Genomic DNA, 26,594 nt, shown 5'->3' on the forward strand with positions numbered 1-26,594 from the left:
CATGCACAGACCTGGGAAAGTTGCAAAAGAGGCTGGGCCTGGTGACCTCAACTGCGTGGGTGGAGGGGTGGGGTGGAACTGGAAGGCTAGGCTTCAGAGCCGACTAGATTTGGAACCCTGTGAGGATTCACTTTGCAGGGACTCTGGCCCTGAGGGGTGGGGAAGGGAATGAGGAATGGGAGGCTTGAGGGTGAATGCTTGTGGGTGGGAGGACCTGGAAGGTGGCATGCCTTTGTGGGCACCATGAAAATCCTCTGGTTGGTTTTAGGAACTTCTGCTTCTACTATTGGAAGCCACCCAGCAAAGCGGCCATGCTATCTGTTGAAGTCTCAGACTCACATGTGTAGTGGATTTGGTCCCACCAGCAGCTTGGTCAGGGGAGGTTTTGGTCCTCATGCTTTGCTCTGTACACACACCACCGCATACCACATCACCACACACACACCCACACCACACACACCAGACTTATGGGAGGCAAGTTCTGACATCTTCCTGGGTCTCTCAGATGAGAATGTGTGACCCAACCTGAAGTAACAGCAATTTAAAACGCTGTTAGTGTGAGCCTATCTCTTTGAGCTGCCTGGAGACATGCTTTGGGTAACTGTGGCTGGCAGACATGTTGAACAAACTCAGAAAGAGCCTGGAGGCTTTGAGTAGAGACAAGTGATGAAGATTTACTCAGTGGTCTTAGGGTGTACAAACTGGAGACATAACTAGACAATACCCAGAGTGTCCCAAAGAAGAAAGGGAAGCAGGTCGTACGGTAGAAAGCACGTCTTTGGGAAGAATCAGTCCCGCATTCTAAGCCTTCGGATTGGTCTGAGACTGTCATCTTCCAGATGACCGTCTAGATAGTGGTCTGGATACTGGAGGTCAGGTGGTCTGGAAACGTGAACATTCTTCCCTTAGTTATCCAGGGGCTCATCAGAGGGTTGTCTGGAGGTTTGATGTGTGTCTAAGCATTGACAAAAGACTAGAAAGTTTAAGTTCCCAGGTTGTTACACAAGAATAGAACAGTTGCCTCCTTGCCTCAGCTTGCTTGATTTTAGTAACTGAGCAGCTTGACTAGAGCGACCCTGTCCAGAAAGAGACAGAGAGTGAGAGCCTCTGGAGGTGCAGAGACACATGCAAGCCTATTTCAGAGGACATGACATAGTTGCCACGGGAGCCTACTGCTGTGGGTACTTCGGGGTGGGGGAAGTGAGCTGTGTTCAGCTAGTCCTTACAGCCTCTGAACATGGGACTGAAACCTATACCTTTAGGGGATGTTTGCAGAAGTACCCTTAACACCTTTGGTAGCCAAGTCACCAACCATCCTCAGACTCTGGTTCCCACTTCCTCTGTCCATGTGGATCAAAAGTCAGGGACTTCCCTTTTCTTTCTCTGACACGTGCTCCAGTGGAGAATGATGACCAGCTTCTCCCCTGTGGGGGAGGCCCTGACGCTGCGTTCACTGCACACCCCTCCTTCCTTCCCTCCTGCATGCAGCTTTCAATGACCTGAGTCTGTCAGCCCGCTGGGGAACAAAATGGACTCCTGCATTTTGTCAGTGGGAGTAGGACATGGTGCAGGTGATGGTATCAGGAATGCAGCTAAAGGGTGGTGGGGATTTAGAAGATCTCTAGAGGAGGGAAAGGCTTTATAGAAAGCAGGGATTTGAGTCAGAGCTTGCAGGATGTGGGGGTCTGAACATGTGCATTGTGTGCTGAGTGGAGGAGACTGTGCACTAGGCAGGCTGCACGGCAGGGCCCAGCGCCTCCCAGCCTGCGTCCTGCGGGCCCGAGGCTGCAGCCTGTTCTTTCTCAGCACTGCAGTCCAGCACCGCTGCACTACACTCTAACAGTCACTGAAAAGGGGTCACGGGGGAGCATGCTTCTCTGGACAACAGGGTCGAAGGAATCCCGGGAGCGAAAGTGCGGGTGAGAAAACGGCAATGGTTCTTTTGGGCCCTGGGTAGAAGAGATGTGAGTGACGGACAGCAGGTCAGACTGCGGCAAGGCCCTGGAGAGCCCCGAAAGTCACGTCAGCTTGGGTTTCATTGGGTGCCCAGTGGGGAACCCTCAGAAGTTTGGAGCAGGGAGGACTGGTTGGAGTGAAGTTTCAGAAATGAGCCTGGAGGGAGAGACCAGAATCAGAGCACCAAGATGTTCTTGCAATGCTCATTGGTGAAAGGCAATGACTAGCAGCACAGGGACAAGGGAGCAAGTCACTGAAGCCATTCTATGACGTGATCAACAGGGCTGTTGTGACGATCAAACCCAGATGTGCTTGGTCATTCAGCAGGTACTGCAGAGGCCCTGAGCTGGGGGCTGTGTACTCGGGGGTGGGGTGGGGTGGGGGGAGCTAGACCTCCTGCATTCTCCCTCTTCTGGCACTTAGAGGGCTCCCAGCAAATAGTAACTGAATCTGAGGATGTACTAGCTGAGTGGGAAGGACTGTGAGGCAGATGGAGGGATGAACCTGTGTGACGGAGGGACAGTGAAGTCACTACCTGAGATGGGAAAGATAGAGAGATTGGAAGGGGATTACCAGGCTCTTCTTTTGTTTAAACTGAGGTTGATGCACCAGCAGGACATTTCCATAACACCAGTTAAGATCATTGGCAAGGAAACTCTGTTTTATTCATGATTCTTTCCCCAGACCACTGCTCAGTGTTGTGGCCCTGAACCCGGCCACCCTGACCAGACCAGCCCCTGTCTTGCTTCCTGCCAGTTCTGGCGCTATTTACCTGGTCAAGGAGCCCGGGAGCAGGGAGCCAACTGAGAGGAAGCTTGTGCTGGGCCTGCGCCAGGCTGGTGGCTCCTCTGAGACCCTGGCTTCCCAGCAGCTTCCTGGCAAGGCCAGGAATACGAATGAGCAGTGCAGGGACGACATGCCCACAGACCAGGCTCTGACCGACTCAGGGAGGAGAAAAAAGAAACCAGCAGAGAGAAGTTCAGACTCGCCCCACACCCCAGCTCCCCTGCCGTGGGACCATCCTGAGCTGCACACGGCCAGGCCACGCTGCCTTGCTAGAGACTGAGCACCAGCTGTGCTTGTTGCCACTCTGCAGTCAGCTTGGAAACTCACCTCCTTGCACTAACTACCCTCCCTCACTTCCCTTTTTCCCTCTTTTGCTTTCTTTGAACTTCCCAATAAAATGTTAAAATAAGCTTCTGTCTCAGGCATTTAAAAATTTTCCCCTTAAAGAACTGGGACCCAGAGAAAGCTCAAAAAATATTTGTCAGCTAAATGAATGATTGACGGGACTCAGTTTAGATAGCACAGAACAAGAAACAAAGATACAGGAGTTGTTTTGAAAAAGTCATAGCTTTGCAATGACCTTTTAGAAATGTCGACATGAGGATTGTCCCCATAGAATGTGGAGGCGTCTCATCTCCTAGGCGTGCCAGGGGTAGGAGACACGGAGAGCAGAGAGGTGAGGCAGAATCTGAGACACATTCACAGTTAAGAGGTAGGAGAAAGAAAAGGGTCCCAGTGGAGGTCTGTGGGGTAGAGGCTCCCTACACCTCTGGGCCACAGCGAGATGGCACTTCCAGCCCCTGTAGACAGGTGTGACCCTGGACCACATTTCAGTGATGGGCAGAGTGGTGATTGGGACAGCGCTCCTGCCCTCACTGAACTCATGTCCCACAGATGCAGGGCAGGGGTGTGAGACCCATTTTCACGGGGGGCCACATCAGCCTCCTGGTTGCCTCCAAAGGGCCAAAATAATTTTGGGACTGTATAAACGTAAGTACTCCTTAACTGTTAATGAGTTGAAATTACATTCAGCCCTTTGAAGGCAACCGCAAGGCTGATGTGGCCCCTGGTGAAAATAAGTGTGACATTCAGCATTCCCCTGCTGAAGGGGCACTGTCCTGCCAGTACCTGGCTTCTTCCAGGCCTGGCTCAGTAAAACCCCTCACAGGATCTCTCTCCACAAGGCAGAAGGGCCCGGGTCTTTGAGTCACGTGACTTGCCGACTGCACTCTTTGTGCGTGAGAAATAAACTTGCATGGTTTAAACCACTGTGAGTTGAGGGTTTATCGGTTACAGAAGTTAGCGTCATGTCACAGCCGGGAAGCGCTGAGCAGGCAAGAGGCAGATGTCAAAGCCAAGGAGCAGGAGCTCGCTGTGACCTGGAGGCCCGGACTTGGAGTTCCAAGCCCTGGCGTCGTTTGCACAGCTCGGGTTGGTGGGGAGTTGACTGTGTTCTCCTGTCTTCCCTACCCTCACCACCCTTTTAAACACAAGTTCTTTTGTGAGCTCCTCACCATGGTCACTGAGCCATGGTCCCCAACTTTACTTAGAGAAGGGACCAGAGTTCACAGTCACCCACCTGGTCTCCCTCGTACAGGAGGAAGCATGTGCCAGGGTCCTTCGGTAGAGGCAGGAACGGAGGAAGAGATGAGCCACGAGGCCCAGGGAGGACAGAGCAGGGCAGCCCTGGCGGTCTTGGCGTGGGGAACCTGGACGCTGTCTCTCTGTGTGCCTGCCGCCCAGGACTCAGCTCCAAGCCCTCTGTGGGGTCCCGCTCAGCCATCGATTGCCAGGAGAGAGAATCTGAGGGGCGTGATGTTGGTGGTGACAGGACTGCTAGCCCCCTGGCTCATGTAGAACAGAGAGGGACAACTCCCCAAAGGCAGTGACGGCCCACACGATAGCAGCCTCCCGGGAATCTGTTAGCATTCCCAGGCGGCAGCAGACCCGAAGACGCTGTTTGGATCCTCTTGGGATCAGCAACCATTGACCTTTCAGCAGCAGCAGCTGAATTTTCACTTTAAAAAGCAAATGTTACTGGGGGCACTGACTAGAATCTACCTGCCGTCCTTGCGTTTGAGACGTGCTGAGCAGACAAATGCCTGGGCTTGAGGGAAGGGAAGGGAAGGGTGTCACTGGAAGCTGTGGGCGTGGGGTCCGGAGACGTGGGGTCTACGGTCACCTCCACTTCTAACACACTGTCTCATTGCTTTACACTCCCACTTCCCTGTCTAGAAAACTGGGTAACGAGACCTGCTCTGCCTAATGCACAGGTTTGCTGTGAGGGGGGCAGGGGAAAAACAAAGACAAAATACCAAAAGCTTCTAGAAGGACTTTAAGAAGCCAAAAGTCAAATACAAGAGCACTTAATCGGCAAAGCATCTGTTATGAGCTGGATTGTATCCCCCTGAGGAGATGCACTGAAGCCCTGACCCCCATTCCTCAGAGTGGCCTTATGAAAACAGGATCAGGGCAGATGCAGGTCGTTGACATGAGGTCACACTGGAATAGGGTGGCCTCAGCTCGGTATAACTGGTGTCCTTATGAAGAGGAGAGAAGACGCAGAGACAGACACACAGGAGGGACACCGTGTGACAGTGGAGGCACCAAGTGAAGGGTAGCTGTTCTGAGACAAAGACCACCAAGGATTGCTGGCCACCACCAGAAGCTAGAAAGAGGCAAGGAAGAATTCTCCCCTACTGGTTTCAGAGCCAGAATGGGCCTGTGAACACCTTGATCTTGGACTTCCAGCCTCCAAAACTCTGAGACAATACATATCTACTGTTTTAAGCCACCCCGTTTGTGGTACTTGCTTACGGCAGCCCTAGGAAATGAATATAACATCCTTGGACAATTTCCACAGCAGAGCGAAGCTTAGCCAAAGCCCTCGGCGCATCCCTGAGAGGTGTGTGATCAGGATCAGCCATGTGTCCTAGGACAAGGACCTGGGTTTCAGGGCTAACACCACTGATGTGAAGGTTACAAAGAGCAAAGGTCGGTTTGGGAAACCCTAAAGCAGCTAGTAGGGCTAAGTAAGTTCACACAGCTGGGGGCAGTTAAGTTCCTGCTGCCTGCAGGGTCACTTCTGCCTGGAGGGACCAGTGTGCTCAGAGTGGAACTCGTTAGGGCAGCCTGGGGATGCAGTGTGCTTTCGCTTCCTGCCTAGGGGGTGTCAGTGTCACTTTCATACTCCAGACTGCCACCCTTCAACACGCCAGGGAGGCTGCTGGCCAGCCAACAGAAATCGCCCTGGGGAGAAAGCCAACCTGCAGGGATGCATCTGACAACTGGCTCCTACTGTTTTAGAAGCAAAGTCTCTTTGCTCTAGGGCTTCTGCCTTTTGTGTGGTCTGCCTGTGCTGAGTGTAGGCCAGTCAGGTCCCTGGGGGAGCAGGGCACATAATCCACTTAAATGTTTACACACACACACACACACACACACACACACACACACACACACACACACACACACACACACACACACACACACACACACTGTGTTACTGAATTCTCCCGATAACCCCTGAGGTCCTTAATGTTACCGCATCCATTCTACAGATGCAGAACCTGAGGCGCAGAGGCGCCCCCTGGTGTCAGGAGCCTGTCTGACTCCAGTGCCTGTGCTGTTAACTCCTCTGTTAACACGACTTTGAGAGCTTATTTGGACCAGGCTGTTCCTAATTAAATCTGAAAGCAATAATTCAGTGAAAAAATAAATGAAAACAAAACACAAAGTGTGTGTATGTGTGTGGCCCTGATCTGCTTCGACCATGACACTTAAAGGGGAAGGGACGCTGTATGGAACCGAGTGCTCCCACCCAGGTAAATTCCTTGACGCTCTCCCGACAGCCCTGCGAGGTGGATCTCACAGACCTGAGGTAAGCAGCCGACGCCCCCAGTGTGGAGAGAGGCGGGGCACCCGTGTGAATCCAGGTTACCTGTGAGCCTGGTGTGCTTTCCGTGACCCCTGTTGCCCAAAGAGACAGCCAGGGCTTAGAGAGACTCGCTCAGTGCCAGGCACAAAATAAATGTTTATTGGATTGCATTGAATTAAACTCCAAATTAACGTAATGTTCATAATGTTCATAATGTTCATAATGTTGAAGAGAGGATGTGACCAATAAACGGACACCCTACAGATGTGAGAAGGACCCAGCTGTCTGTACCAATGCAGAATCTGCTGCTAAGTGAAAAGATCAGTTTAGAGACGAGTGTGTGGCAGATGATTCCTTTTTTTGAAGACAGAACACGGTTTTCTTACCAATACTCACCTCCGTCTGATTATATATGCAGAAAGAAGGGCAGCATCAAACAACTTCAAGTGATAGTAATGCTTATCTCCGAGGGGGAGGATCATGAAGGACTTCCACGTATTTGATAAAAAGCAAAAACATGAAGGTACTTCCATTTTTAAAGGAGCAAAAATGAAAAAAAGGAAAAGGAAGAGAAGTTTTTTTTCTGGTGGCAGCAGGTCCCACTGGAATGGGGACATGCTTCAGACCTGGATTCTCCATGTCGGCTTCCTCAGCACGGACCCTGGGCTCCAGAGGTGGAACGGGTTTGTTCAGGGCCTCTCTCTGTCTCTGTATCCTGCCATCTCTGTCTCTCTCTGTATCCTGTCACCTCTGTCTCTCTCTGAATTCTGTCACCTCTGTATTCTGTCATCTCTGTATTCTGTCACCTCTGTCTCTTTCTGTATCCTGTCACCTCTGTCTCTCTCTGTATTCTGTCATCTCTGTATTCTGTCATCTCTCTCTGTATTCTGTCATCTCTGTCTCTCTCTGTATCCTGTCACCTCTGTCTCTCTCTGTATTCTGTCATCTCTGTATTCTGTCATCTCTCTCTGTATCCTGTCACCTCTGTCTCTCTCTGTATTCTGTCATCTCTGTATTCTGTCATCTCTCTCTGTATCCTGTCACCTCTGTCTCTCTCTGTATTCTGTCATCTCTGTATTCTGTCATCTCTCTCTGTATTCTGTCATCTCTCTCTCTACAATCCCCCCTTGCCCTGTGAAATATTTCCGTTTACAACAAACATATGAACACATTATAAGAAACCAGGACTCCTTGGAAAAAGGGCCTAGAACAACTCTTTGTACTGTGTGAATTCAAAAGTTCACAGAAACTAACTTGAAGGGGAGCCCCCTGGCTAAATAAAGGGGGGGGCATGATTTGAGCATTAAAGACCACAGTGAGCTGGAACACTCATTATTCTGAAGCTGGTAAATAAAGGGGAAAAAAACCCAAGGAATTTGCCTTCCCTGTATGAGCTGTACCTCATGGTGAGCAGTTGATAAGAGTTATTTTTTTGCCCTATTTTATTTTATTATTTTTTTAAAATTTTATTTTTCAGTTACAGTTTACATTCAATATTATTTTGTACTAGTTTCAGGGGTACAGCATAGTGGTTAGACAATCACATACTTTACAAATTGGTCCCCTGATAATTCCAGCACCCACCCGGCAGCATACACGGTTGTTACAACATTATCTGTTACATTTCCTAAGCTGTACTCACATCCCTCTGACTATTTTGTAGCTAGCAGTTTGTATTTCTCAGTCCCATCACCTCTTCCCCCAGCCCCCAGACCCTTCTCTTCTGGCAATGATCTGTCTGTTCTCTGTGTCTATGACTAAAAGAGTTTTTTTTTTAAATAGAAGACCTCAGATGATCAATACCGAAGGAAAGACAGAATCGGAGGAAGCCTGTTTGCATCCCCAATGACAGTGCGGATGCCAGCATCGCCAGTGGCTGCTAACACCTGAGTAAAACACCAAAGGGAAACTCAGCGGACATGGATGGCTGAGACGGGGAACCCCGGGACCTGTGCACCAGCCCTGCCGCTTACTCGGAGTGGAGGTGCCGGTCATTACCGATCTCTTGATGGGACACAGTGGGGTGTGCCCAGCACCGGCTGTGAAGGGTTCTTGCCACAAAACCAGGCCTCTACATCTAACTACCGTTTTACAGGAAAGATGGGCTCAGAGAACATGTTACATGACACCTCTGGGTTTTAACCAGCAAAGTTCAGAATGTGGTAAACTCTACAGATGAAAAGAGAGGTAAGAGACATTTCAATTACCTGTGATTTGTGGACTCGTAAATCCTGAAACAAGCAAGGCGATTGCAAACATGACCAAACATGTGTGAGACAACAGAGGACATTTGAACACTAACTGCACGTTTAAAAAGTTAGACGGGTTTGCTCACAAGTCCTTCTTATGGACTTTATTCATAAATGATGTGATGCTAAGAGTTAGCTTCAAAATAATGCAGGTCTGTGGGGCTGGAGAGCGGGGTGGGTGGCGGTGCACATGGAACGGTCCTGGCCGCGCGCAGGCGGGCTGTGCCCAGGGGTTCACTGCTCTATCATCTCTGTGCTTCTCTACATGTCTGGAGATTTCCATAACAAAACATTAGCAAAGAGCAATCAAAACATGGACATAGCACTTAGTTCTTCTGTCATGATGGTGGTGGAAGTGGCGGGTATATGGAAATGTGTGTGTGTGTGTGTGTGTGTGTGTGTGGTCTCATGCTCTGTTTGGTCCCAATTCAAGTTGCAGCTCTGGAACAAAAGCATTCTTTTAAAAATGACTTTGTGGCAGGTGTGAGTGATGCCCCGCCCTAACAGGCCCAGCTGGATTTCCACAGGTGTTAGGCAGGCAGGCACAGACCCAGGCCACTCTTTAGGGAGTGGCTCGGGCCAGCCCCACCCGGTTATTCCCACGGTCAAAGACGGAGTAAAACTGTCTGATGAAGACGTCGCCCAGGATCCAGAGGGGCCCAGATGGAGGCTGTATGTCAAGACCTTGAAAGCCACTGAGGCAGAGCTCCATTCCATCCACGAAGTCCTGGGGTTGGAAAGAAGAGCATAAGTGACAGGGAGAAAGGAAGGAGTGTTGCCTAGGGCTGCCCGTGTGGTGGCCTTGACCATGCCAAGGGCCTCAGGCGGCCGCTTCGCAGTTTTAGTTGGTTAGTTCTTCCTCCTGCTTCGTGCACGCTTACCCGTATACTCAACAAAGTGTTTGAACAGCCCCCTAGACGTGGGCCCAGACCTTGTACATTCTCCAGTGTTGAGAGCTGCCCATCTATCCTACACCCCCATAAGGTTTCAATTTTCACAGCTGGGAAAATTGAAACCCTCAATTATTCAGGCATGGCTGGAAGAGCAAAAGGTTTGGCATTAGAAAATCTTGACTTAACCTCTGGTTTCTTTAGTTTCTAGTCAAGCTCAACTTAATTTCTTTTAAGGGAGAGAAATTGCTCTATAAACGGCTAGCCACCGCTATTTTCTTATTGATGTTTTGGGTGAAATCATGTGAGTGGCTCCTCTCAGGTCAAAGGCAAGTAGGCACCCCTTGTTCTCGAGAAGAGTGGAACCCACCACAACCTTGTATTTTTTAGTTTGGCAAAGAGTTGGGATCTAACAGAAGGGTGTGGTCTTTCCAACAAACACTTGAAGTCTGAGGTTGTTGATGACGGAGTAGGAAAACTTGCAGAGGGCTAAAGACTTCTTGAGAAGAAGAGGATAAAAATGCAAAGGTATTACAGCATCCGTGAGGGACTGAGGTGGCTCTGACTGAAATCTGCTGGCAGAAAAGGACAACGCCACCACAGTGGGTACAGGGGAGGGGGCTGGGTTGAGCAGAGCCTCATACGGAGAGTAGGGGGTGCCAGAGTGGTGAAGAGCGTGTGGACGGATGGATTTGGCAGCCGAAATGTTTGGCTTGTCCTCTGTATGGTGTTCACAGTGGCAGCTTCAGAATCTTCTGTTGGAGGAATTTAGGGGACTTGACCTGAAGATGTGTTTTAAAATAAAACATTTGTTTTCTCTTCTACTGTAAGTTTGTATCTGGTGGCTTTGGGAAGGGGTTAGGGGAGATCAAGGTGTGGGGTAGGGGGTAGGTGAATCCCTAAGCCCTCAGTCTACACCTTAGCACCTCAAGTTGGGTGCAGTCACCCTGATACGGTGGGTGGCTTTTGGGCAATTCAGTATGTCAAAGTGTGTCATCAAAGAACTCTGATACTGAAAATGCAGCCCAGCTGTGATATGAAATGGTCACAAGTTTCTCAAACACCTGGGGGTCCCTTTCGACCTCACCCTTCACATCTATGCATCTACTGCAACGAGGAATTTTCTTAATTGATTATATATTATAAGAGCTATAACTTTATTCTGTAGCTCCCACCCCCAAGCAGCTCATATCTAGAAGCATTAACTCTCTGAGTTTCAATATCCTCGTCTGTAAAATGGGAAAATAATACCCTAGTCTGACTTCGTGGTTAAGAGGATTTGGGTGGTTGAATGGCTTGTCCCAGGTTTGCCGCTGCTTCATGGCAGAACAGAAAATAAAAGCCCCAGCCCGGTGGTCCTTGCACCACACATAGGCAGCTGTGTCTCTCCCAGAGGAAATGCCTCATCAGTGCAGGATAAGCTGGGGGCGGGGCTTGGGGTAAATGCAGGGGACTGTTCCAAAGGGGGAAGTGGCAGGTGTATGGGGAAGACCCTGAGACTTGCAGAATGAGGAAAGTTCTTTTTTTCTTTTGTTTTCTGCTATATTGTGCATGTGTGTGTGTTTTGTGTGTGCTCTTTTTTTAAAAAATTGAATTTATTGGGGTGATATTGGTTAATAAAATTATACAGGTTTAGGTGTACAATTCTATAATGCTTCATCTGTGTACTGTATTATGTGTTCACCACCCCAAGTGACGAGACAGTTCTTACCACCAGGGTGTAGGCAGTTGGTTGAAGAATGTAGGGGACTCCATTGATGGTGAAGATGACATCCGGCATGATGTTGAGATTGTCACACTCCACAGCATACTAAAACACAACAGAGTATCGATTTAGAAATCTCCCGTCTCCCAAGAGAGGCCCAGGCCCCCTGCTCCCACCCCTCCCCACCCTAGGCAGGTACTCACTTCTCCATCCATGGGCGCAGCCCCAATGGCCTTCTGCAGCTGCTTGATGTCACCTGAGGGGCCTGTGAGGAGGGAGGTCCCTGTGTCCACAATGGCCTGGCAGCCGTCTGAGCAGAACATCAGGGTGCTCCCGACCTGGATTCTGAGGGCAAAGGAAGCATCATCAGTCCCCCACCCCTTCTCTGCTTGCCCCCGTCCCCAGCCCCCAAGCTTCCCCCAGCTCCCCGGCAGCTCGCGTGCCCTGCTGGGCTCTCCGACTCCTGAAGCACACCAGTGATTTCCAGGTTGGTCTCTCTCATCACATGCATGTTTCTCAAAAATTTTTTTGACTGAGATTCATAGCAGGATTTACTGCTATGACCCATTTACTTCTTGACCCAATACCTACACACATGCAATGAAAATTTCATGCAACAGTGCTTGACCTTAATACGTGAAGCACACTCTGGTATTTTCTATTTTACTCCATTTCATTAAAAATTATAAATCACGATCCCCTAAAATGTTACAACCTGTAATGAGGTAAATCCCTACAGTTTGAAAAACCCTCAATAGACAGAGAACATTGAGGCTTTTTGTTTTTGTATACCTAGTGTCTAGCATTTGCCTGGCACACCATAGGAACTTATTCCTGGCTGGATTGACACTTGAATTACATTTCTTTGAATTCCTGCATTGTCTGATGCAGTGCCAGGAATATGTCAGGCACCTAGTCCCACTTCCTCAATTGCTCCGTGCCCAGATGCACATGCGGGAGTGTGTGAGGGCTCAGTCAGTGCTGCCACCTCCATGAAACCCTTGAGGATTTCTTCAGACAGAAGCTGCCTTGTCCTGTCTGCTGGGAGACTTTGGTGGCACATCTCATGGAGCTCTGACCACCTTCCTCTCTATGTGTGCTGGTTTGTATGTGTGTCTCATCTTCCGCACATCCTTTGTGAAGGCAAAAACTGGACTCTTTCACTTTTGCACCCCCATTTCACTCAGCCCTTGTCTGTGTGCTAATTAATGTTGAGTGAACAAGAAGCAGCTGGTTGAGTGAGTGTATTTACTATCGGTTGAGTTGAAGGTGCAACAAACATACAAGGAGGAAAGCTGAACGTCGACACTGCGTGCCTGTCACCCCGATTACTGGTGCCCCTTCCTGTGCCTCTGCTCAGCACCCCCATGACTCTAGCCTCACTCCGGACATCCTCTCCCACTGCCCAGCACTTTCATTAGGATCAGTTCAGTGAATCCAGTTTGAGTTGTGTCTGTTATGAGTCTTTCCCTCAATATCGTACTTTGTGGAGGATACTCACGTATCCAGTGCAATCTGCCAGTAGCCTTGCTTGGTGACTGGGACCCAATTCAGACTTCCTGAGAAATGGGAGTGGTCGTAGCCTCCAAAAGTCAGCTCGCTCCCTGCTCCACCTTCTGGGTCACTACAGAGACAGAAAGGCAGATTGCCAGGAAACAGCCACCAGAAAACCCTAGGAGCGAGTTTCTGCCTCTTGGTCTGATCACTCCCAAAAGTACCTAGAGAGGCAGAAATATAAGCCCGGGCTTTGAGACCAGGGCTTCCAAATACTGTGAGCTGATTTGTCTGGAACTTTTGGGCAAAAGAAAAGAGACCGCTCTGCCCAATGTTTTGTGAATGTCCTCCTGCTTCTTGCATAAACAGAGGACTGAGGTGAGAGGTGGGGACAATTGGTCTTGCAGTGCAGAACTCGTGCAGAACCAGGGCTAGGACCAGCCTGAGTGTGCGCACCTCATGTGACTGCAGGCACCTGCAAAAGACACCTTTTCCCCAAGTGTCTTCTCCAGCATTGTGGTGGTACATGGAGTTTGTCTCCATATCATTCACTCTCTTGTGTTAAGGCAAAGATGCTAATGTGAACCCATGATTTTTTTAAAAGCTGGAATAGTTGTTCATTTTTATTGGTGATTTCTCGGTTTATATTCTGGCATCTACAGGATTATGGGGAAATAGGACATAAAACTGATTCATTTTCAGGAGGAAAAGAATCAGAAAAACAAAACTTAGGGCACTGCAAGGCAGGGTAGTAAAGCAGAGGGGAACTGGGTGTCTGTGGGAATCTTACAAAAGCAATTTTAGAGAGGCAAAAGGAGAAAGAACTAACATTTGTTGATGGCCTTTATGCACAGAAGGCGCTGTGCTAGGAATTTTACCTGCCTAATCTTATTCAATCTGCACACCAACCTGGTGTCCATTTGAGGAGACAGAGGTTCAGGGAGACGAAATAATGTAAGTGGTAGGTTTTAGATCCAGGTCAGTCTTACTGCAAAACCTTTGCTGTTTCCCTTCAGAGCTTATGTTTTCCCAGGCTGGAAGGGAGCCGGAGGCTCCAACAGGGGGAAGTGGAGTAGTCTAGACAACCTGCTCTCTTACTCATAGTCCTGCCCGGGCCTGTCTCAGCGGCAGCCATGCTGGAGAGAAAGAATTTGAGAGAGGAAATTTAAGGCTGTCCATGTGGGAAAGAAAAACAAAGGAAATGGGCTTCTGTTAAGATGGGAAGCTCAGGCCAGGGCTCACTGGGAAGGAGTCAGAAAGGTAAGAAATCTTCCCTACACAGGTGGGACAACCCTCCCCCGCACCCACCAGGAGCCCAGGCCAAAGTGCCCAGAGGCGGGCGAGTCTCATGACCTTATCCCAAACTACAACATGCAGTTTAAAATACACATAACGTAACATTTACCATCTTAATCATTTCTAAGTGCACAGCTTAACAGTGTGAAGTATATTCTGGGGAGAGCAGGACCGATAAAGTGGCATTGGTCCTATCAAGATAGCATAACGTATATAAAACAAAGTGGAGTCATTATGTCAACTAAAATGGCTCTCAGTCAGGCATGACACTTTGGTTTAAGAGGAAAACTCCCTAAGTCAGAGCACACACATCTGGCACGGAGACATAGTAGCTGTGTCTGTAGAGCAGGACCACTGTAGACAGGCTCCTGGGGAAATTCCACATGGTCAGCAAGGGTGTCAAGCAGAACAGCCATGGACGGCCCATAGGTTTCTGGGCAAATTCCCCACTTGGCATCAGGGGTGCCAAGACATTTATCGAAAAGACCCAGAAGGGCAGAGTTCACCACTCTCAAGGTATAACTGAGGCAGGCTCCAGACCACTGCTGAGACAGCCGAGTTCCACACCCCAGAGTGCTGCTCCACGCCACGCTGATCTCCCTTGGCATCAGCCATTGGAGCCTCTGCCCTGCTGGACTGAGGACTTCATCTGCCCTGCTGCCCACCTGACTCCAGAGATCCTTGCAAGACACTGACAACTCCCTTGCCCACTGTGCTGTCTCCCGGAGCTGCAGACTGGGACTCTGGGACTCAGGTTCACTATCCCCCATTGATTGCTGTGTGTGTGTGTTCTTAGGTTGTTAGAGTGTGAGTGGAATATTAACATATGGTGATGTTCTCCCTTGAGTGAAGCTGCATTAAATAAAAGCTGAGAGAATAGCATAGTTACTGTGTGCAACTCTTGTCCATTCCTTGGTGCCGGGCTGCTCAGCAGGCAGCTAGCCGAGCAGTTTCCCAGCCGACTTATAGGAAAGACTGTAGCATGAACACATGCTCGTGACATATTCAGTTGTGCGGCCAGTCTCTAGAACCTTTTCATTCTGTTAAACCAAAACTCCATAACCATTCAGTAACTTCCCATTTCCCCCTCCCCCAGCCCCTGGCAACCACTGTTCTACTTTCTATTTCTATGAATTTGACCACTCCAGGCACTTCATATAAATGAAATCATGCAAGTGGTCCTTTGGTGACAAGCTTGGTTCACATGGCATGAAGTCCTCAAGATTCATCTGTGTTGCAGCATGTGTTTGAATTTCCTTTCTTTTCAAGTCTCAATATATTCTATTGTATGTATATACCATGTTTTGTTTATCCATCCATTAACATGCAATGGTTTTATTGCCATCTTACTTTGAATTTTCCTGCCTCCCCACCCCTGGAATTAAGCTTCTTGAGGACAGAGACTGTCTTTCTTGCTTCATTGTATTCCCAGTGCCTAAATTATGCTCAGCATATAACAGAGGCTTGAGAAATATCTATTTATTCACCGCATAAATGAATATCCAGTTCCAGAGATTCCTTAAATCAGTCCGGCGTACTACAATTTACAAAGTGCTTTTTACAAGGACTGTATGAGGCAATCCCATTTCCTCAATAGTCAGAGAGGTTAAGTGTTTTGCCCCAAATCACACAGCTGGCCGAACAAGAGATCTAACCCAGACAGGGTGACTGCTCCATCTAGCACTCTTTCAACTGCACCAACTTGTCTCCCTGGAAATACAATTCACCTTAGCCAGGCTAAGTCTTGACGGGACTTACCTACTCATGTAGACAGAAAACATGGGTACATCCACCAGGTTCTGGGCCATCATGTTGTCAAACACTGGGGTCACCCCTCCAACAGCCAAGGAGGGGTATCCCAGGCCCAGAATTCCATCAAACTCTGCGTTCACGAAGGTCTGGCCAGGCTCTGTGACACTCTCCCCAAACTGCTGGCCGACCACCGTCAGTCCTTCCACCTGATGGGAAAAGCCCAAAGGAAATTTGCATAGGAGATCTTTGCAAAAGGGTCTCAGGTTCCTGGATTCTCCCTCTGTCCTAAAGCTAATTCTTCTCCTACCAAGTTTTCTTTATTAAATGGACACAATGATTTTTGCCATAGTCGAATTCAATTTTTTAATGTAAACTTTTTTTGTTGTTGAAGTATAAACAGAAATCATAAGTGTGCAAGTTAATGAGTGTTCATAAACTGTACTCACCCATGTGAGCAAGCTCCCAAACTGAGAAACAAAACATCACAACCTCCTGGAAGCTCCTTCATGCACCCTGCTTTATTATTGCACCGTTCCTCAGGAGTGACTAATCTTCTGGTTTTTAACAGCCTATATTGGCTTTGCCTATTTTTAAATTTTATATAAATGGAATCATACAGTATGAATTCTTTGGCATCTGGCTCTGTCACTCAATATTATGCTTGTTGCATGCTGTCCTAATTCACTTATTGTCATTGTATTCCACAGTATGAATATGCTGTCACTACATATGCATTCTTTCATGATGGATATTTGGGTTATTTCCTGTGCTTGACTATTGCTAATAGTGCAGTTTGTACATGTCTTTGGGTGAACACGTGTACATATTTCTGTTGCATATATGCCTAGGAGTAAAATTGTTAGATCACAGGGTATGCATACATGCTGACAGAATTGAGTAAATACTGATAGAGTTTTCCAAAGTGGTTTGTACCAACTAATGTTTTCAATACCAGTATTTTAAGAGTTCTAGTTGCCAGTAGCTCCGTGTCTTCTCCAGCACTGGATGTTGTCTTCTTTCCCATTTCAGTCTTCTAGTGGATATGCGGTGGGAACCTTTGGTTTTCATTTGTGCTTCCTGATTACTAATGAAACTGGACATTGGATGTCTTCTCTGGTGAAGTAGGTTATCTGTGTTTGTCTTATTGATTGGTAGGAGTTCTTTATCTATTCTGGAATCAAGTCCTTTGTTGGATATGTGTATCACAAACACCTCTGGACTGTGACTAGTCTTTTTGGCTGAACAGAATTTCAATATAGCCAAATTTATCAATTATTTTCCCTTTTCAATTTGTGGTTTTCATAACTTGTTTCAAAAATTTTTGCCTATCTTAAGGTCATGAAGATATTTTCCTATGCTTTGTTTTCAAAGGTTTCACTTTTTATATTTATATCTATAGTCTACGATCAGCTCTATAATGTGTGAGGTAGGAGTCAAAACTCACCTTATTTTTTGCTGTATGGATATCTAGGTGACTTACTACCATTTAATAAATATACCATCACTGTCTCCACTGTAGTATCATGTTCAATATGTCAGGTGACTGTGTGAGTAGTCTCTGAATTTTCTATTCTGTTCCATTTGTCTATTTGCTTATCCTGTGCCAGTATCACACTATCTAAATTAGTATATCTTTACAGTAAATCTTAATAGTTGGCAGTGCTTTTCTTCACTTAGATTGTCTTGGTGTATTACATAGTCATATACATTTTAGAATTAGCTTGTCGGTTTTTTGTTTTTAAATCTATTTTATTGATTATGCTATTACAGTTGTTCCATTTTTGCTCCCCTTTATTCCCCTCTGCCCTGCACCCCTCCACCCACCAGCATTTCCACCCCCCAGCCCCAGTTCATATCCATGGTTCATACATATAAGTTCTTTGGCCTCTCCATTTCCTATACTACTGTTAACCTCCACCTGTCTATTTTGTACCTACCATTTATGCTTCTTATTCCCTGTCCCTTTTTTCCCCCTTCTCTCTTCTCCCCCTCCCCTGCTGATAACCCTCTGTGTAATCTCCAGTTCTGTGATTCTGTTCCTGTTCTAGCTGTTGGTTAGTTTGGTTTTGGTTTTGGTTTATTTTTTAGGTTCAGTTGTTGATAGCTTTGAGTTTGTTGTCATCTTATTGTTCATGGTTTTGATCTTCTTCTTTTTCTTAGATAAGTCCCTTTTTAACATTTCATATAATAAGGGCTGGGTGATGATGAACTCCTTTAACTTGACCTTATCTGGGAAGCATTTTATCTGCCCTCCCATTCTAAATGATAGCTTTGTTGGATAGAGTAATTTTGGATGTAGATCCTTGCCTTTCATGACTTGGAATACTTCTTTCCAGCCCCTTCTTGTCTGCAAGGTTTCTTTTGAGAAATCAGCTGATAGTCTTATGGGAACTCCTTTATAGGTGACTGTCTCCTTTTCTCTTGCTGCTTCTAAGATTCTCTCCTTACCTTTAATCTTGGGTAATGTAACTATGATGTGTGTTGGTGTATGCTTCCTTGGGTCCAACTTCTTTGGGATTCTCTGAGCTGTCTCTTCATCGCTTAGTTCTATTTTTGGAGCTTTGATGTGTTCTTTCATTTGGGCCATATTTGTTTGTCTCACTGTGCCTGTTACATTGTAAAGGGTGGAGCCTTAGGTTTCCCCACAGTGGGGCAACCTGAGTTGCTGCGTTCTGGCTCTGTATGTGCACTTGCCTGGCTCTCACGTCACTTTTAGTCACTTCCCCCACTACCCACAAGCAAATTGGGGCCTTCTGGCACTGATTCCCAAGTGGGTGCATTTGTGTATGTTCTAGGACCCTGTGGGTCTCTCCAGCAAGTTCTCCTGTGAAGCTGGGAGTTTCTCCCACCACTGAAACCCCCACAGATTTTTACAGCCAGAGGTTTTGAGGCTTTAGTTTTCTGCACTGGAACCCTAGTTTGCGCAGTCTGTCTCACTCCCCAATTGTTCCTCCTGGTTTATCTGCACACAAATGTGGGACCACCTGGTCCAACAGCCACTGCCTTGCTATAGGTCCTCTCTGCGCCTGCTGCCCATCTCTGCCCCTCCTACTGGCCTGAGTGAATGTTTTTTCTTTAACTCCTTGGTTGTCAGACTTCCATACAGTTGGATTTTCTGGAAGCTCTGGTTATTTTTTGTTTTTAAATTTGTAGTTGTCCTTCTTTTGGTCATGAGAGAAAGCAAAGTGTATCTACCTACGCCTCCATCTTAGCCAGAAGTCTAGAACCAGCTTGTCAGTTTTTAATAAAAATTGCTCTTGGTTTGATTGAGGTAACATTGAATCTATAGATCAGTTTGGAAAAAATTGACTTATTTATAATACTGAGTCATAAGCTTGGTTTATCTTTCAATTTATGTAGATCTTTCTTAATTTCACTCAATAATGTTTTGCAGTTTTTAGAGTAGAGGTCTTACACATTATTTTGTTAAATTTATTTCTAGGTATTCTATGTTTTTGATGTTATAAATAATTTAATTAAAAATCTATTTTGCACTTGTTTTTCCTAACATATAGAAATTTGAATAATTTTGTATGTTGATCTAGTATCCAGCAACTTTGCTAAATTAACTTATTAATCCCAATAGTTGGTTTTCCCATACAATTGGTTCTCTTTTCATTTTAATGCTGTTTTTTTTAGCCATGCAGAAGCTTTTTATTTTGATGAGATCCCATTTGTTTATTCTTTCCTATGTGTTCCTTGCTCTAGAAGACATATCAGTGAAAATATTGCTGTGTGGAATGTCTGAGATTTTCCTGTCTGAGAGTGGTGGTGGGGGAAATGCAGACAGCTGTACTTGAATAACAACAACAAAAAAATCCCAATAGTCAGTAGATATTTTGGGATTTCCTACATATAGATTCATGTCATATCTGAATAATAGGAGTGTTATTTCTTGCTTTACAATCCTAATGCCCTTAATTTCACTCTTTATGGGCTCATTGCACTGAGAGTTAACATCCTTGGCTCATTCTTGATGTCAGGGAGAAGTCTCTCAATAATTTGTAATTAAGTATGAAGTTTTCTGTGGGCTTCCTTGTACATATTCTTTATCAGATTAAGGAAGTTACTTTATACTTCTAGTTTTCTAAGAATTTTTTAAAAAGTCATGCACAGTTGTTTAATTTTATTAATTCAGAGGATTATGTGATTTTTTTCCCTTTATTGTCTAAGATACATTCCTGGGGAAGAATGACTCTTGGTTGGATATCTTATCCTCTTATATATCACAGGTTTATTTGCTAACATTTTGTTAACAACTTTTGTATCTACATTCATGAGAAAGAGATTGATGCACAATTTTCATTTCTTATAATGATCTTCTCAAGTTTGTTATTAAATTTATGTTGGCCTCACACAACGAGTTATGAAGTATTCCTTCTTTATCAATTATCTGAGGGAATTAACATAAGGTTGGTGCTATTTCTTCCTTAAATGTTTGGAGGAATTTACCACTGAGGCTACCTGGGCCTGGAGTTTTCTTTGTGGAAAGGTTTTTAATAACAGAGTCAATATTTAAATGGACATTGGAATATTCATATTTTTATTTATTTCTTGTGTTAGTTTTGACATGCTGTATTTCTCAAACCATTTGCCAAATTTTTAAAAAAATTGTCAAATTTATCAATATAAAATTATTCTTGATATCCTCTCATCATTTTAATGTTTGCAGGGTCTTCATTAATAATTATTTTTTAAGACTTTATTTATTTCTAAAGAGAGGGAAGGGAGGGAGAAAGAGAGATAGAAACATCAATGTGAGCCTCTCACACACCCCCTACTGGGGATCTGGCCTGCAACCCAGGCATGTGCCCTGACCAGGAGTTGAACTGTCAAGCTTTCGGTTCACAGGCTGGCACTCAATTCACTGAGCCACACCAGCCAGGGCTGACTGGTTGTTTTGTATGCTTTCCATGTCCTTCATTATGCTGTTGAAGTTCTCAACTTCATTGAGCATCCATATAACCAATGTTTTGAACATGCCCCTAGCTGGGGACCTGGCTCACAACCCAGACATGTGCCCTGACTGGGAACTGAACCAGTGATCTTTCGGATCACAGACTGGCACACAGCCCACTAAGCCACACCAGCCAGGGCTGTCTTCTCATTTTGGCAGCCTCTCTGTGCCTGTTTCTATGTATTAGGTAGAGTGGCTATGTCTCCAAGGCTTTGTAGAGTGGCCTAATGTAGTAGGTATTCTGCAGGGTCCAGTGGCACCGCTTCCCCGACCACACAAGCTGGGCACTCAAGGTGGGCCCCTTGTGTGCAATACATTATTCTTCATTTCTAATATTGTTAAGTTGTATTTTCTTTTTTCCTGATTAATTCTGCTAGAGGTTTATGGCTTTCATTAATCTGTGTAAAGGGTTCATTCTTGGCTTTGTTGATTTTCTCTATTGTATGACTTTCTATTTTGTTGATGTCCCATTCTTCTATTTATTATTTCCTTCTTTCTTCCTTTTCTGAGCCTTATTCGCTGTTGTTTATGGGGTGCTTGTTTTCTTCTTGTTTATTGCTTAAAATAGATGCTTTAGATCATTGATTTTCAGTTCTTCTAGTACATGCATTTTAGGCTATAATTGTCTCGTTAAGGATTGCATTAGCTGCACCTGCAACTTTTGGCAGGTCCTGTCTTCATCATCTGTGTTAGTCAGGGTTGAGAAGAGAAGCAGAGCCATTAGGAGCTATATATAAAAAGGGTTGTATTCTGGGTAGTGGACTGTATGCCACTGCAGGTGCTGGTTGGAGTGTACATTAGGAATTTGCTTTTGTCCTGGCGCTGCAGCCTGAAGTCTAGTTTGACAGTCAGTAAGAAAAGACAGATGCCAGGTGGGAGAAGGATGAACTGGAAACTTCAGTGCTGTCTTACTGCTTCTAAGCCTCAACAATTGGGGTGTCCTGCAGCTTGATCTGATCCTGTCTGTCACAGAGTTAAACTTGCAGCTGGCCCAGGACCCAGGAAACATGAAGGAGAAACCACTGGAAGCAGGAGCTTCTGTGGGCTTGGCTGTTGCCCTACACGAGCCAGCAGATAAGCAGCAAGTGAAAGGCTAAAATTCCCCTTTACATGCCATTTCCATCCCTCCTCTGCTTCCCAGAGGCAATCTTTATGATCAGTTTGGAATGTGATATAGCTTTCTAAACAGTTATTTGTACTTTTACATATGTTCTAATAGGAAATACAGTATATTGTTTTATCTGTGGGATAATTTTTACATAAACGTTGTGTTTTTTGCTCCTGGCACTTTTTTTTCACTCCTTATGTCCCTCCCTCTCCCACTTTAAAGGGATGTTGATGTCCTGGCTGGTGTGTCTCAGTGGATTGAGTGTCGGCCTACAAAATGAAAGGTCTCTGGTTTGATTCCCAGTCAGGGTACATGCCTGGGTTGCTGGCCAAATCTTTTTTTTTTAAGGGATGTTGATGAAGCCTGGGCCTGGCTGCACCCATGTGTATCAGGAGTGGGTCTGCCTCTATTTCCCCAAAGGCCTGGGCGTACAAAGTTGTCCCATTCCAAGACCCCCAGTGGATGCCTGAAACTGAGGATAATACTGAACGCTATTCTATACTGTGTTTTCCTATACATATCTATGATAATGTTTAATTTATAAATTAGGCACAGTAGGAGATTAACAATAACTAATGATAAAATAGAACAAAACAATATACTATAATAGAAGTTACTTCAATATGGTCTTCCTCTCTCTCTTTCTATCTTTGATAACTGATCTGATCATTGAGTTCGCTACTAAGTGACTACGTGACTAGTGGGCAGTGAGTGGATGCAGTGTGGATACACGGAAAGAAGGAAAACTTCACGTCCTGGGTGGGCCTGAAGATTTCATCGTGCTACTCAGATTACCATGCAATTTAAAACTTACAAATGGTTTATATCTGGAATTTTTCATTTAATATTTTCAGAGTGTGGTTGGCTGAGGATAGCTACAACCACGGAAAGCGAAACCACGGACAAGGGGGACTACCGCACTGTGTCTGTCAGCCTGGGTAGGGCAGGGCCAAGGCTCCCCTGGTTCTCTGTCGCCATACTGGTCAGGTCCCCACCATTCTGAGACTCATAAGACCTTTGGTCACGGGGAGTTTAAGGAGCAGCTCATGAGCTCAGCTTCAAGTTCAGTACTGACCTTGGACCTTTGTTTTGATCACTAGGATTCTGGCTTGTCTCCACTATCGGACTCCCACTTCCTACGCTGTTGCCTTATTTCAGTAACTGAGTTCCCACCTTGAGCCCTGGCTTGGACTTCTTTATTCTTCAAGATGGAGACCTGGTGTTGTCTCCTTGGTGCCCTTGGGGCCAGGAGTCTGGCTCTGAACACGGCCACTGGGCTCTCAGAGCTGTACACTGTCCCTGCAGGAATCCACCTGGCCAGCTCTCCTGGACCCAGCACACTGAGCAGACAGACCCACTGCTGCCACCTCAGGCAGGGAGCACTCCCTGCAGCTGGCCAGGCCTCCCCTTCCCTGAAAGACAGCCCCTTGTTTCCACCTCTGCTCAGGCAGATCTGAAGCTTTCCCCTGAGATCTCTGAACAATGTCTGTCCCAAGTTTCTGACCAAGAGAGGAAACACGAAGGGATCATACTCACGGAGACCTGGTCTGCTCCAATGACCCCAGACAAGCTGCCAGTCCCGTACTGAATGAAGAAATGTCTCCCTGTTGCACTGTACGTGTTGGACCAGGTAGGGTGGAACCTGGGGTGTGTCTCTGGAAAGCAAGAATACCATTGTTGACTAAGCCATCAGCTTCCTCCCTTCATCCTTACCCTGACACCCCCAGCTTCCAGCTGCTGGCCCAACCTGCCTCAGTTTTCCTGCCACCAGTCCTTTCCTCTGTCCCACAGGGCAGTGGGCACTAAACCTCTCTGATGTAGACCTGCGCATGCCAGTCCGAGGACACAGTGATAATCAGGGACCCCTGGAAAGGTTGGCCATGGCCCCCCTAGTAAGCTACTACCTTTTCCTCTACGTATGTAGTGGGCTAATAGGGGACGAAATAGTTGTCCCTGGGAAAACATAATGGCCTGTGACCTTGTGCGGCACACCAAAATAAATGCCAGGTATCAGGCACCAGCAGCAGCCCGTGCCAGCCACGGTGGGGCAGAGCCTGGCATTCAAAGGAAGCTCAGGGATAAACAATTGCCACTCCAGGAAATCACTCCCAACTCCTCGCCCAACCCATGGACACCTAGTCTTGGTTTATTCTCTGAGAATAAACCCGAGCTATTCTGTCTCTAAAACTTGTCCTGCACAGACTGAGATGTTTTTCCTTAGTTCTTTCTTTTCCAGTCTTCACAAAGACCTCTGAGTCACCTCTGCCAAGTGGGTCCCCCACGTCGTGTCCCCCGAGCCCCACCTCTGGTGTACTGGGAGGCAGCTCACCAGGCCTCCTTGAAGCAGGTGAACAGTCTGCACTTGAATTTGACCCACCTGCCTGCCCAGAAATAGCCACTGGCATGGAACTGTCTCCCACATTCTTTAGGGTGTTCCAAAGGGAGAGAGTCACCACGTACTCAAAAATTTGTATTTTTGGTGGTAGAGTTTCCCTCTACCGATCTTGATCAGTGTGCAAGTTGCTAGCTTGGAAAACAGTCAAATTTTACCTTTCTTCCCGACCCAGCCCTGTGTTTGCTGAAGACAGTCCCGCACAGACTCAGAGATAGAGAGGAGGGGTGGTGTGCAGGGTTGGCCAGTTACTGGAACCCAACCCCTTCCCCCAGATTGCCAGGCTCTGGATCCCAGGACTGGCCTCAGCCATTCCCTGTGGGGGGTCCTGGTGCACTTACTGCAGGCTGGGCTGGTGCAGTACACCGAGGGGACCCAGAGGTTGGAGGAGCCGGTGTCAAAAATGACGGTGAAGTTCTGTGGTGGGGAGCCAACGGAGATGGTGCCAAAGTATTCCATCTACAAGTCAGGAAAGGGAAGAGAGCTGGGCATTGGTGCTGGGGAGGGGTAAAGTTCCCAGGGAGAACTCCACGGGGCCAGTGCCTTGGCTAGCACAGATGGGCCCATAGACCCTGGGAAGGGGCAATCAGAGGTAAAAGAACAGAGGAAGGGTTGAGAGGGACAAGATCAAATCAGTATCCTAATTCTCATTATTATGAAAATCATGGTGAACAACGCAGAGGAGCCTTGCCCTGCTCATCTCTTTCCTCCCATGGGGAGAGGTCCACACAACTCAAGTGCATTGGGGCTCATTCAGCCAAATTCACCGGAACCCAGAAGGTCAGTCCGTATGCATCCTCCTAGAGGAGAAATCCATACTGGCTCTCAATGCTGCTGCCCACTAGCCATGACCCAGGCTGAGCCTCCTGCCCTCTGCCTGCTCCCAGCCCCTGCCCCAGGATGCCTCACATCCAGGTAGTTGATGAGGGGCTCGTTGGCACTCTGATCCATCTGGCAGGACTCAGTGAACTGGATCATGTCCAAACTCTGGGATTTCCAGAACTCAGAGAGCTGGCCCTGAGCTCGTAGCTTCTTTCGGAGGGACTGACGCTTCCTGAGGGGCACCCTGAAGACAAAGCCGCATATGAGGAAGAGATGCATTTCTGCCTCTCTCTGACCCTCTCTGCCCCAACCCCATTTTCCCAGAGGTTAACTGGGACATTTCATAGGAGGGGGCCCACAAAATAACATGCCAGGATTTGGCCAGAATCAGTGCCCGCTCTGCCCACAGCCCGCCCAGTCTCGTGTCTGCTCCTGTAGACTCTGAGACTCTTAGACTTGAAACGGCCCTCTATCTGGGAGATGGGCTCTTTGAGGTCTTCTGGAAAAATGGAGGATATGGGATGGTCTGCAGTTTTATATAAACTTCATGAGGAGCTGATTTAAAGGCACAGAAAAACTCTGGGGGGCAGTGTTCAGTCCCTGGGGAAGTACTCAGCTCCTTTGAATTGCAGTTCACAGCAGCAGGTTCCCGCTGTTTCACCCCAGAAAGTCCCTGGGTCTCGGGCAGGCAGCTCCGTCAGAGATGGAGGCCAAGGGGTGGCTTGTCATGGGCTGGACACTAGGTGGCCACTTGGTAAACATTTTCTGAGCCCTCAGTTTTTTCTCCTCTTTGCTTCCCCATCATCACCTTTCCTCTCCTGGGTCAGTCCTAGGCTTGAGTGCAGGGCCCCAGGTGGGCACAGTGCTGGGGACATGGCCTTACCTGTGCAGTGCTCCTTGGGCCTGCCCCAGGTCCAGGAGCACCAGCAGCAAAAGAACAAGCGTTTTCATTGTACAGCCAGCAACTCCTTTCTTGCTCTGCCACGGCCTGCCTCCGACTTCTCCTTTATTCTGTCCCACAGGGCAGTGGGACCAAATCTCCTTAGCGCAGACCTGCCCAGCTCAGTCTGAGGACACAGTGATAAGGTCCCTGGAGTCAATAGCCAGGCCCAGAGCAAATAGTGTGATGGGGCGTTCCGCCTCCACCCCTCAGCTCCTTTCACTCCAGCGGGGGGTGGGGGCATGGGGTGGATCTGGGGTGGGACCTGGAGACCTGCGCACCCTCTAAGAGTAAGAGGGTTGTCTAAGGCTCAGTATCTCCCAGAGTCTTTGATATCCATCCTGACCCCAAGAAGCTCTGTATTAGTCGAGGG

At 47.2% G+C, this 26,594-nt stretch overlaps 1 protein-coding gene across 2 annotated transcripts; it reads right to left on the reverse strand.

Moving 5' to 3' along the window:
• Positions 1–8,942: 8,942 nt before the first annotated feature.
• CTSE (cathepsin E) lies at positions 8,943–26,358 on the reverse strand. Of its 2 annotated transcripts, XM_045841473.1 has the most exons (9): positions 26,165–26,356; positions 25,369–25,525; positions 24,801–24,918; positions 23,604–23,722; positions 16,009–16,208; positions 12,962–13,084; positions 11,664–11,805; positions 11,467–11,565; positions 8,943–9,592 (listed from the first exon to the last, which is right to left on the reverse strand). In XM_045841473.1, exons 1-9 carry the CDS (start codon positions 26,230–26,232, stop codon positions 9,428–9,430), a joined length of 1,191 nt encoding a protein of 396 aa, XP_045697429.1. In that variant the 5' UTR covers positions 26,233–26,356; the 3' UTR covers positions 8,943–9,427. The 2 variants fall into 2 exon arrangements, with proteins under 2 accessions (XP_045697429.1, XP_045697430.1); XM_045841474.1 differs by lacking the exon at positions 11,664–11,805 and having other exon boundaries at positions 26,165–26,358.
• Between the last annotated feature and the right edge of the window lie 236 nt (positions 26,359–26,594).

The sequence above is a fragment of the Phyllostomus hastatus genome, unplaced genomic scaffold (assembly GCF_019186645.2).
Source record: "Phyllostomus hastatus isolate PE091 unplaced genomic scaffold, TTU_PhHast_1.1 phas_contig_36, whole genome shotgun sequence".
Lineage (NCBI taxonomy): Eukaryota > Metazoa > Chordata > Mammalia > Chiroptera > Phyllostomidae > Phyllostomus > Phyllostomus hastatus.